The 14,854-nt window shown below is 42.5% G+C and overlaps 1 protein-coding gene across 3 annotated transcripts in view; it reads left to right on the forward strand.

Moving 5' to 3' along the window:
• Positions 1 to 14,419, forward strand: part of ap4b1 (adaptor related protein complex 4 subunit beta 1) — a 28,506-nt gene extending 14,087 nt beyond the window's left edge. For all 3 annotated transcript variants that reach the window (XM_077613539.1, XM_077613455.1, XM_077613367.1), the window contains 2 exons: positions 4,437 to 4,553; positions 13,884 to 14,419. In XM_077613539.1, the coding sequence (XP_077469665.1) occupies positions 4,437 to 4,553; positions 13,884 to 14,380 (614 nt within the window). In that variant the 3' untranslated portion in view covers positions 14,381 to 14,419. The remainder of the gene's footprint in view (positions 1 to 4,436; positions 4,554 to 13,883) is intronic.
• The last annotated feature ends 435 nt before the right edge of the window (positions 14,420 to 14,854 follow it).

A 14,854-nucleotide genomic window follows, 5' to 3' on the forward strand; every position in this document is an offset into this window, starting at 1 on the left:
GTTTCAGCTTTGAATTCCTCTGATGCTCTGAGTTCTTGGTATTTCACTGCTGTGGCCCTCATGGACCGTGCAAAGTGTGTTTTGGATGTGCGAGCTGCCACACACTCTTCCTCAAAGAGGTTTGGGTGCGTTCCACCAACGGTCTTTCCCAATGGTCCGTCCCATAAGACGAGGTCGCAGATCACTTTCACCCTCTGTGGTGCGAGGCATCCTTCCCGGTGACCGATGAGGAGCTCGACCTGTTCTGGTCTGTGCAGGTCCTCTAAGCTGACATCTGGGAAGAACTCTTTCAGTTCTTCAGGTTTGATGGTTCTACTTATCTTGGCTATTTCTTTCAAACCATAGCAAGTGAGTTCATGGTCTCTTAGCGTCCCCGTGGGTGTCTTGATTCTCACGCGGAGCAGATATTTTTTAGTTCTTTCTTTCAGAACCATCCTCCCAACACCGTGAACCAATAGAGTGACCTTCTCACTTCTGAGGTTGAGTCTCTTGGCTGCGCTGTGGGTGATATAGTTAGTATCAGACGCCAAGTCAATCAGTGTTCCGATCTTCTGACCTGCATTGGCTGTTACTTCGAGGAGCATGAGCATCACTGGGAGTTCCTCCCCTGCACTATGCCCCATTCCTGCAGACTTGTCGGTGCAGAGCGACCTTGCCGAAACATTGGTGAAGGCTCTCTTGCATTCTTCTGCTGCTTCGGGGGACAGTCCAGACATGAATCGCTGTTGTCGTTCTGTCAATTCGTGCCTCCCTGCGTTTGGTCTTGGTGTCGCTTTTTCTCTCTGACACAGGAAAAAGTGATGTTCTTTCTTGCAGCTCTGTTTCCTGCACAAGTAAGTGTCACTGCAGTCTCTTTCATCCTTGTGACACCCTAGGCACTTCTTGCAGGCTCCCAACCTTTCAACTGCACTCAACTTGTCTTTTGGTTTCAGGTTTTTGAACGCCTTGCAGAAGAAAAGCTTCTCTCCGTGCCCCTCTTCCCCACAGACGACACATCCCCCTTTGCTCGTGGACTTGGTTGAGGCGTACCTTCTGGGTTCATTTGGCCTCGGTTCTACTGTTCTTCTCTCGGGCTTCAGAGGTGTATTAAGCTGCTCGGCCCTCTCCAAGATCTCCTCTTGGTCCTTCAGGTACCTTAGGAGGTTGTCAAAGTGGTTGTCTGGGGTGACTCCATTAGCTCGGTTGGTCATGAAGGCTAACCAGTTCATCTTTATTGTTTCTGGTAATTTCCTCTCTATTGATCTGATTACAAGCGGATTTTTGATGGCTGCAGTGTTGTCGATTTCTATGAGATCGTTGAGGGCCTTTTCGATTGCTCGGATCATGTCAATCACTTTCCGGGGTTGGTCTAATGTCAGGATGGGGATTTTATCCAGGTCTTCAACGATCTCCAAGGCTATTGTTGTTTTGTTTCCAAATCGGTTTTCCAGCATCCTGAATATGTCTTCGGCGGTCTGACAGGTGTACAGGCCTAGGTCTCTGCAGATTCTCCCGTCCACACTTTCAAGGAGCTGGAGTCTTCTGGCTTCCGTCGAGCCATTTGGCTCGCCTTGTTTCTGAAGGCTTTCCCAGGTCTTCTTCCACGGGTGGAAATCTCTTCTGGAGCCATCGAATTTGGGCAGACTGGTGGCCTTAATTTTGAGACCGGGTGCCTGTTCTGCAGGCTTTGTTCGGAGGGTTCCTTCTCTTCCTGTTCCCTCCTCCTTGGACATTTGTAGGTGTTCTGCCTTCCTTGTATTGATGGTGACCCTCTGTTCTTTTAGGTCTTGTAGTCTTTTCTCCCAGGTGGGTCTTTCTTCATTTGGAATCCATTCTTCCCATTCCTTGAACGCTGTCATGAGCTCAAGTATGCTTCTTCTAGCATGGGTTACTTGCTGTTCATAGGCATCATTACATGCCGCAGTCACTGGGGTCCTAAGGGCGTGTCCGCAGTATATTTCTGCTTCCGCCATTGCAGACGTGAGCTCAGTCCTGCCGCATCTCTCCCAGAGACTTAATTGTACTATCTCCCTTACTTCTGTCAGCTTGGTTTCACAGTCTTCTCTGGTCTTCTTTATTTTCTCCAATATTCCTCCAATATCTTCCTCAGAACCTCCCCGTTCGGCAAGGAGGCCGAGTTCGTAATCGCTATTAGTGCTATGTACCTCTCGTGCTTGTGCATAGAGCCTATTGTATTCCTTCAGCAACTTTGATTTTTCCAGTTTTCTTGCCTCTTTGCTTAGGTACCTGGCTTGATTGATGAAGGCTCTTTCTGCTTTGGCCCTTTCGAGCCTTAGCAGCTCAATTGTTTTCCCAGTGGCTTTTTCCGCCATGGCTTGAGGCCTCGCACTCCTCTTGAGGCCCTTCCGACGACTGTGTTGGCTTTGACGCAAGGCGTTTAATCCTTTGTCTATGATGCCACGCTGGTTTTCAACTGTCAAGTTATCTCTACTTTCTTCAAATTTTGCCCCAAACTTGAAAAAGGGGCCCCGATCTTATCAACGCAGGAACAACTCAAATTCTTCCAGTTTACACTTTTATTGAAGTTTATGGTGATAGGAAGTGGTTAGGTTGAAAACCTTAAAGAAAGGGGAAAGGAGGAAGCATGTGACGTCATTCAAGTTTCACGTTACTATGGTGATCAAAGTGTTGCTCTTGAGTTTACTTATAACATCTTGACTTTACTACAGAAAAGCAGGAGAGCGTTGAAATGATAGAGTGGAAATGCATGGGTACATTAACTGATTGAGTAAATCAAACACAAATATTCACTTTACAGAGATAGGTCATAAGAGTAATCCAAGTTAAGGGAAAATACAAAGAATGCAGCTTAAGGTTGTGAGAAGCAAATTAAGCATCAATCAGCTGGCATCTAGGTGGTACTTATTTTATCCTACCAGTTGCGTGTGATCGGGTCTGAAGGGTATTCCTTGGTATTCCTTGCTCGTTTCTCGCCTGTCTACTTTCAAGGCTTGAATCTGAATGTTTATATCCTGGCTCATGCCCTATGATCTTAGGCAGGAAATGAGGCGAGGTGACTTTTGTTTGGGTTTTCTTTTCTGCCCCCTGTTGGCCTGGAGGAGGGGCAGACATATCTTCTCCAAAGTTGACTTGACAACTTGAGAAATTTGAGATACGAGGAAAAGTCTGAGCAATTTTTTGTCCTGAGATACAAGACAAATTTGACATGCGAGTATGCGATGTAGCCGCTAGGTAGTCCTTTTCAAGTTGCACAGTGATATTCATTACGAGAGGGAGGGTCTTCTTTTAAGATGGATAAAGGAGAAACAGTTATCGGAATCTGCGAAGACTAAAGTAAAGCAAGCAGCTGAGAATGGGGATACTTCGATGCCAGCCGAAACCTTCAACGCGAGTCGTGGCTGGTTTGATAACTTTTAAAAAACAAACTGGGATACCCTCGTTTGTGAGGCACGGGGAAGCAGCTAGTTCCGCCTCGAAAGCCGCGGCGGAATACATTAACACGTTTGCCTCGGTTATAGCACAACAAGGTTACATCCATTTTTAAGTGAGAGTATACTTTGACCAATCTTAAAGGGTCTAGTTCAAGGGTGTCAAACTCGGGTTGGTTCGCTGACCACATTAACGTTAACCTGATTTCATGCGGGCCGGACCATTTTAGATGTAATATTTAGATTTTTTTAATAAATGGATTAAAAGAACTGGATTAAAAGCCCTGAATATTCAGCTTTTTATAGAGCTAAAACAATGTTTATTTTAGCTTTTTTATATATATTTTTAGATTTTACAAAATGATTTTTGAACTAAAAACACAGAAAAAAATTGATTAAAAATTACAATTATTGATTTAAAAGGGGTAAAATCAGGAAATTTAATATACATCTATACTCTTCATTTTAATTTGATCCTAAAACAGAAAGTCGGCACCCTCATGATTTACTTTCCCGGGCCACACAAAATGATGCGGTGGGCCAGATTTGGCCCCTGGGCCGCCACTTTGACACATGTGGTCTAGTTGGTAGTTGTGTGAGGACCGGGGAACGAATTAGAGAATTTACATAAAAAGTACACTTACGAAATTTTCAAGTACCGAAAAAAATCTTGGAACCAATTAATTTCGTAAGTAGAGGTATGATATTATGAATATTTTATATTGAAAAATGACCTTTCACTTACCTGCGAAACGTATATCCGGCCTTTCCTGTAGGTTTAAAAGTCTAGTAAAATCTTTGGCCGCACTCGTCTTATGTTTACATTCGAACAGCTCTTTTGCGGATGGTAATTATTTCTTGAAGCTGGCGAGAGATGGCAGCACCTAAGGGACTCTAAACATTATTTTCTGTCTCTAGTTTCTAATTAGAGGTTAACTAAATTTCATTGGTATGCATCAGGGAAGGTAGTGAAGGTTTTAAGAGTAGAAGGATAACATTCCAGTGGTTCCTTGTCTAAATTGAAATGTTTCCATATGTTTCTTGTAGACAGTTGCGAAGAGGATGCACAATCGCCTCCAGACCTCCTGTCGACCAGCACTATAGTCCCTCTCAGCTTACTTCCCACCTTAAATCCAGCCGAGTTTGAGCATCTGTGGACCCAAGGTAATGTCAAAAAATGATGATGACACCTTTCGTGAATCAACTGTAACATAACGGTGAAATTGCACAACCTGTGTTAATTGACATCTAGTACAGTGGTACCTCGAGATACGAGCTTAATCCGTTCCGGAACTGAGCTCGTATGACGAGATTCTCGTAACTCGAGCGGACGTTTTCCATTGAAATGAATGGAAAACAAATTAATTCGTTCCAGCCCTCTGAAAAAACACCAAAAACAGGATATTGGATTGGAAAAAATGTTTTATTTCTTCTAATTCGCCATCTATTAACAAAGTAACACATAACTAGTGGTTTAATAGTAATAAAATGTGTTTAATCTAACTAAAATTGGGCAGATTTCGCCGATGGGAGACAGAGACGTTTGGGGGTGTGGGGGGGTTCGTTTTCTTTTCCACGACAACGCACTCGTAAACGGAACAAACAAATTTAAATGAACTTTGATTAATATATACAGACACTCAAACATACGTTTAATGTAACTTTACACAAAACTGAATTCTAATTTTGTTGTAATCTTTTGTTACCTTCGTTTTCCGGGTTGGCGGTTTGCCACGCCTCCACCCTCACGTTCACTATCGATGGACTGTTTGCTGTTGTATTGCCTTCAAAATATTCCCAAAATGATGCACACAAATGTCCTCACAATAGGATAACGCACGACCACTTGCCAACGATAAATAGTCTTTAAAGAACGATCGCGGGAGCTTCTTTCCTTAGAAAGAATAACAGGAAATACAATAGTTGAGCTTACCCACGTATTGATTGTGGGTAATGAAGTTTTATTCTGAGAAAGGTTGCCATTGCCTATGGGTGTTGTGTGCACGAGTGTACTTCATTACTCAGAAAGCCCTCTTTTTGCATGCGCGTTGCGCGTTTCCTGGTCTTAGGAGAAACTCGTCTGAATTAATCGTTCCGTGCTCGTAAATATTGTTATACACGAAAGATATGCAAAAAAGACCTGGCTTGGTCGCTGTCAAAGCTGGGTTGCCTCGACAATCATCTTCATACAGAGGAAGCAGCAAACACGTGGTAGTTTTTAGCTCCCGGCCGAATGGAGGTTATCTGCACAGGAGGCCCCATCTCGATGGCTCTCAAAATGGTCGCCGCTCAGTCCGCTTCCTTTGTTCTTGGCTAGCCCCCTTGGCTAGCCCCCACCCTTCCTAAGAAGGGGTCAGCGCTCGACAGAGCCAAGCGACCACCTCGAGGCCTCCCATTCAGATACGCCGTCCAGTTGGTCGGTTATAGTATTTAATAGAAGTTTAGGCGGAGGCGGGACCAGAAAAAGGGGTGTGTATATACAAAGTGATGACAGGCCTTGACCTGTAGGTGTCAGTAAAAATTCTATTCTAGTGACTAAATTCAAGATTAAATATAAGAATACAGTTTATATTTCACATTTCCCCCCTGTTGTAACTTGAAAGAATTTTCATTAAACATATCAATTTGTATCCCTCCCCTCCAGGTTCTAGAATACAAATATCATTGACAGTTACTCAACAGGGTATGGAAAATAACAAAATCACATGTCAAAGCAGAGGCGAGAAATGATGTAATCAGTGGTAAAAATTCCTCTACGTCCCTCTTAATGAGCGAACCCAATATTTAAATCAAGACAAACACATTTGCATAGAGGACTCGTCACACTTCGAAAGAATGCGATAATCTCCAGTATGGTCTGTCATGCGGTGATACTGTGTCACTATAACCTACTAGCATGTGCTGGATTGTGTTTTGAATCATAACTTTCATACAGGGGATTACACACATAGAAAAAATACAGAACAGTAGCAAAAACCGCAAGGTTGCAATTTTAAACAGAATTGAGAATCATGACCCGGTTATTAACCACGACCACAGTGATACACCTACGGCTGAATGATCCTGGGCCATGGTGTTGACTAGGGCCTTTATTTCAGCTACGGCACGAGTAATGTACTGGTTTCATCTGGGATGAAGGTGCAGCAGTGTTCTCCCATCATGGCACACACATCTCCATCTTTGGCTGTTATCAGATCCAGGACTATCGGTCCTGCAACTTCCCTAAGGGCTTTTAAATCATCTGCTATACCCTGTAGGGCCTTGACAGTTTGGTTAATGAACACTCATGTAACAGCTCAATGTCTTTACACATGATTTTCTGGGGGGGGGTGGACCACAACCTTTGGTCAACAGGAACATCATCGCACCAGATTGAATCACGTGGTTTGAATTGCACTGATTTTGCACTGATTTTGATATCTTACTGTTATGTTCACTCCCCTTAAAAGGAATGCATCTTAGACCATCTGCACGACTGCAGATTTAAATGTGACGCCTCGACCCAGTGAATTCAGGATGTCAGGATCTGTGGAAATGGGTATACGGCTACACACATAACAACTTTCATTCGCAACAATCAGTTTTTTCTGGAACACCATGAAATTATACCACACGTCTTCTTCATAGTAGTTCTCCAGATTGTTCTTTCATCTTGCTGTTGAGGGATCGAAGACCCTCCAGGGCCTTGGTTAAACTCCCGTCAGCTGCTGTGTTGTTCGGGATGAACGTGCAGCATTGGTCGCCAAAGATGGAGCACACGCCACCTTTCTCTGCCAGGAGCATGTCAACAGCAATTCTGTTCTGGAAGGCCATCAGCTCTGTTCATGGATGGCTGCAAACCCTTCCTCCGTCCTGTTCTGGAGTCGTGCAATTTGGTCAGCGAGTTTATACTCATCTGATATGCTGCGGGGAGCCCCGATGTTGATGTAGGTTGGGTCCCCATCCAAGAGCGGACCGCTTGGCTCTGCCTTTCCAGTGATGAGGCAGGACGTTTCCTGCACTTGTTTTCCAACTCGAGTCTCTGTGGGCGGGGCGTTCAGATACGCCCAGGTTGTCACTGACAGTGCAGTCACTGACAGTCCAGTCACTGTGATGTGGGTGGCAACAGCTTTCACTGTGGCTTCTGTATAGAGGTGCAAAGTCTATGGGAGGTCAGGGTTAAGTGAGGGGTGCTCGTGGCAGGTGAGTAGACGTCAGATGAGTTTCTTCACGGACAAGGGTTTTGACACCGTCCGACTTGGTCCACTCAGAGTCACCTGTCTCGAACGACCTTGAACCGACCTTGGTGAGTCGACTTTGACTTTTCAGTGATCTTTGCTGCTGTGGAGGTTGGTGAGTTGGGCCACGAATGGGTCTTCCCATCGTGGAGAGAACCAGGACTTCCTTTTATGACTCGGATCAGGATCCAGTCACCTGGCTTCACCACCTCCTGCAAGATAGACAAAAGATCACGGCAGCTTACATGTTCTTTGGATAAGTTTCTCTCCTTCCTTAGTCTCTCGTCATGGTTACTCTTCCCATAGAGGAAGTTAGAATGGTCTTCCATGAACTATCTCAAAAGGTGTTAATCCCAAGCTAGTTGGTACTATCTTCATATACGTTTTGGCCAGTGTTAGGCGTTCTTGCCATGGCTTATTTATCTCCCCCATGGTTTCTCAAGCCTTGGTTTTATCGTACCATTTGTTCGCTCTACTTAGGTGTTTTGCCATGTTTTGCACTATGCTGTTTGCAAAATTAGCTCCATTGTTACTCCAGCTGATTCTGGAGATCCCATGTTCTTTACAGATCAATAAAATAACAAATTAAACAGTTCCTTCAAAAATTTTAAAAGTAGGTATTTCGATGTCCATCATATCTTTTCCTCCCTTTTGAGACATTTATGGCTCAATTTTGGAATAAATTTTTGGTAGGCACGGTAGGCCTTTAGCTGTGTGCAGTTCGTCTGCTGACTGTTCTTGAGATCGGCTCAGTTTTGTTGTTGTGTATGCTGTGCAGTAAGTGTTTGCGCTGCTGCTTTAGCTGCTGTGTTCTGTCGTTGTCTTCAACACGTGCTTAAAATTTGCTTACGGCTATTTGGTTCGGCTTAATACCCCAATGAATAAAAATCGCAACAATCTTACTTATTCCATCACTATAGTTTGTGAAAATTTAAATGCCTTATCAGTCAAAATCAAATATGCTAGCTGGTATTCTATTATGATCACTGCTTCTTTGTTAAGATCAAGAACCATATTTGTTTTTCCCTTTCCTCTAATTACACAAATTAACTAATCATACTAAAAATAGGAAAAACACAAAAAGTAAACCAGGCTGCTTTCTCCCCAGGAAAACAGCTTTCCCGTTCTCTGTAACAGTTAAATTCACATCAATTAATATTCCAGAAACAAAATGCACACATTTATAATTCTAAATATAATTGAACCCACTAAATTGTAATCACCCCTTGTTTGTCAAGGTTAATATTTTAGCATAATTGTATCCTTTAAAGCAATTAAAACTCATTACTTATAAAATGCATACTAATCAAGTCCCAATTCATTTAACAATGTGTATTGCGTTGCATATTAACTCAGTTGTTTGAAATTCAAAATATCCCAATCTAGTAGTCTTTTTATCAAATGTAACATTCCATTGTCTTTGGAGTTTGTCAATCATTTCCTCTAAAACTTTCTTAATCAATATTTTTCAATAGTCAGGCATAAAATTAAAATCTAGTAACATTTCTATCCATTGTAGTTTATTTTCTCTCTAATTGTTTACTTTAAAAATCTGTAAGAAGATTTGTCTCAATTGTTTACTTTAAAAATCTGTAAGAAAATCTAATCTCAATTGTTTACTTTAACTATCTATAAGAAGGTTTAGTCTCAATTGAAACGCTTTCATTTTTTTTATGGAGACAATAAAACCAATATAAAAAGTTCCTCATGGCTTACAGCATTGCTCCCCGAGCAATAATCTTTCCAATCAATATTTGAGTGCTTGCCATTTCGTCTGATTACGTCAAAAATTTTATCTTACCTGTCTCTTATAAACGTTTCAACTGAGAGAACCCTCTTATAGTGCACAAAATGGATCCCGCTATTTTCATGTCTGCTCTTGGTCAGGAACGCGTGTGTTGAGCACCCAGGCTCCCGGGACCGCCGTTGGTCCAGTCTGTTTTCTGTTAGGAAGCACAGTCTCCTCCTGCTAACCCAAATTCAGTGTGTTCCTTTAAAGTTTTTTTTTTTTTATGCAAATAGCCAGATTGGCCTCATCCTCTAGTTCCAATCGTGTAGTGAATAATGGCGTTTGGTATGGTCTACTTAATAGGATGTCCATATTTTGTTGTCCGGTTGACCTCGTTATGTAGGCGCAATGATTTCATAACGAAATATGGAACCTTTTTTCAATTCAGTCAATTATTCTGTTAACACAATTTGGATGCCATTATCACAATAAATCAATAGTACTTTGGAATTTCGTATCAAGCACTGTCTGTTTTTTGTTTTTCTCAGTGCTCCTAAATTTCGCATAGCAGATTTGTTTCTCCACTTCAAATTTCACATTTGGAGTACTGCTGCTTTTTCATTAAAAATTTCCTTGGACGACATATTTTTCCATAATTTGGCGTTGCCATCCGTGAAACGGCTTATTGGCAAATTCTGAAATCGATTCCAATTTGCTAAATCATTTTCCACCTTGATACCTAACCGATTGATCATATCTCGGTGGTCGGCCAATCAAAAACACAAAAGGACAAACAACCATTCACGCTCACTCATTTTCAGACATCCGTGGTCTGCAAATTTTTTTTATCACTGGTGAAGAGCGCCATCCCCAGTCCTGGGGCTTCTTGGCAGCTAACCACCTTTCGCTGTGTCATGGCAAGTCATTCTAAAAGGAAATAGGTCAATGTTGTTTGGTTGGCATCAATTGTTCGATTCTAATGCAATTAATATTCTAATAGTCATTAATATGAACCACGCTAAAACATATTCCACCTGTTGATGGGCAAAACAATGAATTGCCACCCGTGCACTGGTGACAAGTCATGATGTTTATTGCATCTCAGCGAAATTATGCCTATCCTAAATTAATTATTTTATCTAAACTTGCCAGCTACATTTTACCTAATAATTTGGATCAATGCCATTTCTGCATTGTCTTCATGTTTGATATCATTAATAATTTGGATGATTCCTAATCCTTAAGTCTAAATCGCAAATCCCTCTCTATTTGCTAAGATAGCTAAATTGCACTTGTTGAATTGCTGTTCTGCTCCAAGCACTATGCTTATTTAATATAAGAGCCATTTTTTGTAGCTCACTCTTACCACAATTAAAATTTAGAGAAACTAACCTTCTACTTAGCAATTTCTTAATCATTTCCTAATGATAAATTTCAGTGTTTATTAGAGGACCCATAATTTGTCACTAATATGTTATATTGTCAATTTTCTGTCTTATTTTCTTTCTATTACTCTCTCTGCTCATGTCTCTTCATCACTCCTCCTCCTTGCTCATCGTGTGGAATGTGAGATGTAACCTGAGATTTCTTGCATTCCAGTCCCCCAATCCCCCCCCTCGTGCTCCTGGCCTCTGCGAGTGGAACCTGGCACGAAGAGTGGGCTGAGCAAAGGGGGGCACTGTTGTTGAACAGGCCTAATATATATATATCTTCTTGGGTTAGTGGAACGCTGGGGAAGAAAGGCAGTTTTAACTTCAGTTGGCTCGCCGCCATTTTTTCTCTTTGTCTGTGGGCTCGGCCATTTTTCCTCTCACATGTGGTCTGCTTTTCAACCCCCCCCACCATCCTGTACCAATGCACCCTCTCTTAAATACTTATTTTTATCCGTCTAAGTATTCTTTTTCGCCGATTAAACTCCTATTTTTCGCGGCAATCATACTTATATCGTTTATGAACGCGTCATAGCGTACTTATATATATCTATATATCTATTCATATGAAGATTACTTGCATGCGTTTATAGTTTTATTCTATTTCTTTTTTTTTTTTTTTTTCTTTCTTTATATCGAGCTCTTTCATTATCTTGGCACTGTATGACAATATATTTCTTCTATATTTTTAACACAACCCTCGAAGTCCCTTCGCGGGGAGGCGCTACCTCCCATTTTGTCTGCTTTCCAGGCAGATGGCCGACACACAGCCTTTTATCGTGCTGTATACTATTAAAACATTATTCCGACACACAGAAAAATGTCTTTCCGACACACAGAAAGAAGAATCTCCGACACACAGAGAAGAGTATACGCAACTTTTCTTTTTGGGACTTGGTGGGTTAGATTCTACAAATTAATTTTAAAAAGTGCCTTACCGTTTTTTGGTGCCTCCTCTGTACGAAAGGATAATTCGTAATCTGTTCCCGGGCCAGCAGGCCAGATCGCCCTCTCTCAAGGCTGGAGTAGCCGACGTCAAGCCATCCATCCTTCTGTCGATCTGCCGTGGCCGGAAAGCAGAGAAGAATCTCGGGTTTCGGGCACCAAAATGTCAAAGCTGGGTTGCCTCGACAATCATCTTCATACAGAGGAAGCAGCAAACACGTGGTAGTTTTTAGCTCCCGGCCGAATGGAGGTTATCTGCACAGGAGGCCCCATCTCGATGGCTCTCAAAATGGTCGCCGCTCAGTCCGCTTCCTTTGTTCTTGGCTAGCCCCCTTGGCTAGCCCCCACCCTTCCTAAGAAGGGGTCAGCGCTCGACAGAGCCAAGCGACCACCTCGAGGCCTCCCATTCAGATACGCCGTCCAGTTGGTCGGTTATAGTATTTAATAGAAGTTTAGGCGGAGGCGGGACCAGAAAAAGGGGTGTGTATATACAAAGTGATGACAGGCCTTGACCTGTAGGTGTCAGTAAAAATTCTATTCTAGTGACTAAATTCAAGATTAAATATAAGAATACAGTTTATATTTCACAGTCGCATCACGAAATTTTGATCGCATGACGGGCGAATTATTCGATCGAAATTTCCGCCGTAAGACGAGAATTTTGTATGACGAGCGGTCGTATGACGAGGTACCACTGTATAGGTGTTTAGTGTCATTATTTAAGGCAACCATTTACTGTGAGACCTTCATGCAGTGTTTCCCAAACAATGTGCCGTGGCACACTGGTTCACCGTGAGCAATGGTCAGGTGTGCCGCGGAAAATTGCAAGAAGTCATACAATGTAGTATTCGGTGAGAAAAATGAATATGAATATAACGAGATTAAAACCGTACTGTTTGGTTTCTATTGCATCAACTGTGTGAGCACACCATTGTTTTGCGTACTAAAAAGTCCTAAAATAATGCGATTAAAAACATGACATGACTTATTTTTGCATCACTCGAACCAGAAGTGGTTCAGGGTTCGCAGACATCAACTTTTGGTGACATTAAGTCAGTGTGAAAAATTAGATTTTGGAATCATTTTGGAGGCTTATGTGATTCCTGCTGATAAAACTTTAATGAGAATGACTATTGTTAATATAGGCGACATCGTTTCAAATGAAAAGATTTTCAGATGGTGGTGTCCCTTGAGATTTTTTTCAATGCAAAAAGTGTGCCGCGGCTCAAAAAAAGGTTAGGAAATACAGCCTTAATGTTATCAACTGAATGAGATAACATTTCTTAAACACCTTTTTATTTTTATTTTTTATTTTTTTAATTTCGACCTTTGACAAGCTTTATTTTCATTTTATTTTTTTCCTGGTGGTCAGCATCCTGAACTAGCTGGCTCTTGCGTCTGCCACGAAATTACGGTTAAAAAAAATCCCTAATTTGACAAAAATTCATTCCTATTGGGAAAAATTGAACAGGGAGTGGCGGCCCGACGGACAAGTGGTTAGCACGTTGGCCTCACAGTTCTGGGGCCGTGGGTTCAAGCCAAGGTGGGTCCTCACTGTGTGGAGTTTGCATGTTCTATGCAGGCTTGCGTGGGTTTTCTCCGGGTGCTCTGGTTTTCTCCCACATCCCAAAAACCTGCAGAGTAGGCTGGTTGAACACTCTAAATTGCCCCTAGGTATGCATAAATGGTTGTCCATCTCCTTGTGCCCTGAGATTGACTGGCTGCCAATTCGGGGTGTGCCTTGCCTGGTGCCTGTAGTTAGGTGGGATAGGCTCCATCACCCCCTCTGTGACCCTTGTGAGGATAAGTGGTTCAGAAAATTAGTGTGGTCACTACCACCAGGGGCTCACATATATAGCCCAGACTTGTATACTGAATGTTAATATTGTAGCCTATATGACCCAAAACATGAAGCCCACATATGTGGAGTCAAATGAGGTCATTTTACTTTAATTCCCATAAATAGTCACCTGCCCTAAAAATGGTTGAAGTAAACCTATCAGTTGTTCATACTTTCAGTACATTTTACACAAGTTCTATAACAACGAGCTCAATCGCAAAACTTGTGTTGTATGTTTAAAGTTCATCATCCAAATTTAGTGAAGAAACTTCATTAGAATTTTCTGTAAAAATATTTCTAATATTTTGTATTTGTTTGTTTTCTTGCTCCTAGATATTGCTGAGAGTGAAGAGGATGTTTTTTGTATGATAGAACACATCGTGTGTCATAATGTCAGTCGCTCTTCGCCGCAAAGCTTTCAGGCTGCAATGCAGTTGGTCAACATCCAGACGTTGGCCTTCACACCAACACATGTACTCCCTTGGAGGGTCTATCTGTATACGCACACTGAAGCCTCTCCCTGCAGCACACTCATACTGGGGGAGTTACTTTGCACGGAAAATGCAAATGAGGAAGGTGCATATGGGGTCACCAACGATGACCATGATTCAAATAAAATTGTGGCGGAAAGAGAAATCGGAAGGCAAGGAAATCATGAAGAAGAGGTTTCATTAGAAGGGAGGAACAACAGCGATTTGGCAAAGGACAATGGAGAAATAGCAATGCTAAAAGTGACACTGAAGCAGCAACCGAGAGATGACAGAGCTCTGAGGGGTTTCCTTTCCATACTCACGACTGTCCTACATACACTGTCTCAAGAGAGCGAATGAATGTTTTACGCTTTCTAAAGGGAGTGTGCATTGTTCTTGGCTTTGTCCACGTTGTTTCCGTTTCTTCGTCTTCAAGCATTTGCTGTGTGAAAGAGTTGCATCGTGTTACGGATGAATGATCATGTTCGTGGTAATGCAAAAGCTGGGGGACCTGGGTTAACATCCAGGTCAGTCCACTTGTGTGGAATTTGCCTGTTCTCTCCGGGCCTGCGTGGATTTCCTCTGGGTACTACGGTTTCCCCCCACATTCCCAAGACATGCGTGGTAGGCTGATTGGACACTCTAAATTGCCCCTAGGTATGAGTGTGAGCGCGAATGGTTGTTCGTCTCCTTGTGCCCTGCGATTGACTGGCCACCAATTCAGGGCGTCCCCTGCCTCTGGCCCGAAGTCAGCAGGGATAGGCTCCAGCACCCTCGCGACCCTAGTGAGGATAAAGCGGTTCAGAAAATGCGATGTTGGAAAAGGGAGATATG

The sequence above is a fragment of the Stigmatopora argus genome, chromosome 1 (genome assembly GCF_051989625.1).
Source record: "Stigmatopora argus isolate UIUO_Sarg chromosome 1, RoL_Sarg_1.0, whole genome shotgun sequence".
Lineage (NCBI taxonomy): Eukaryota > Metazoa > Chordata > Actinopteri > Syngnathiformes > Syngnathidae > Stigmatopora > Stigmatopora argus.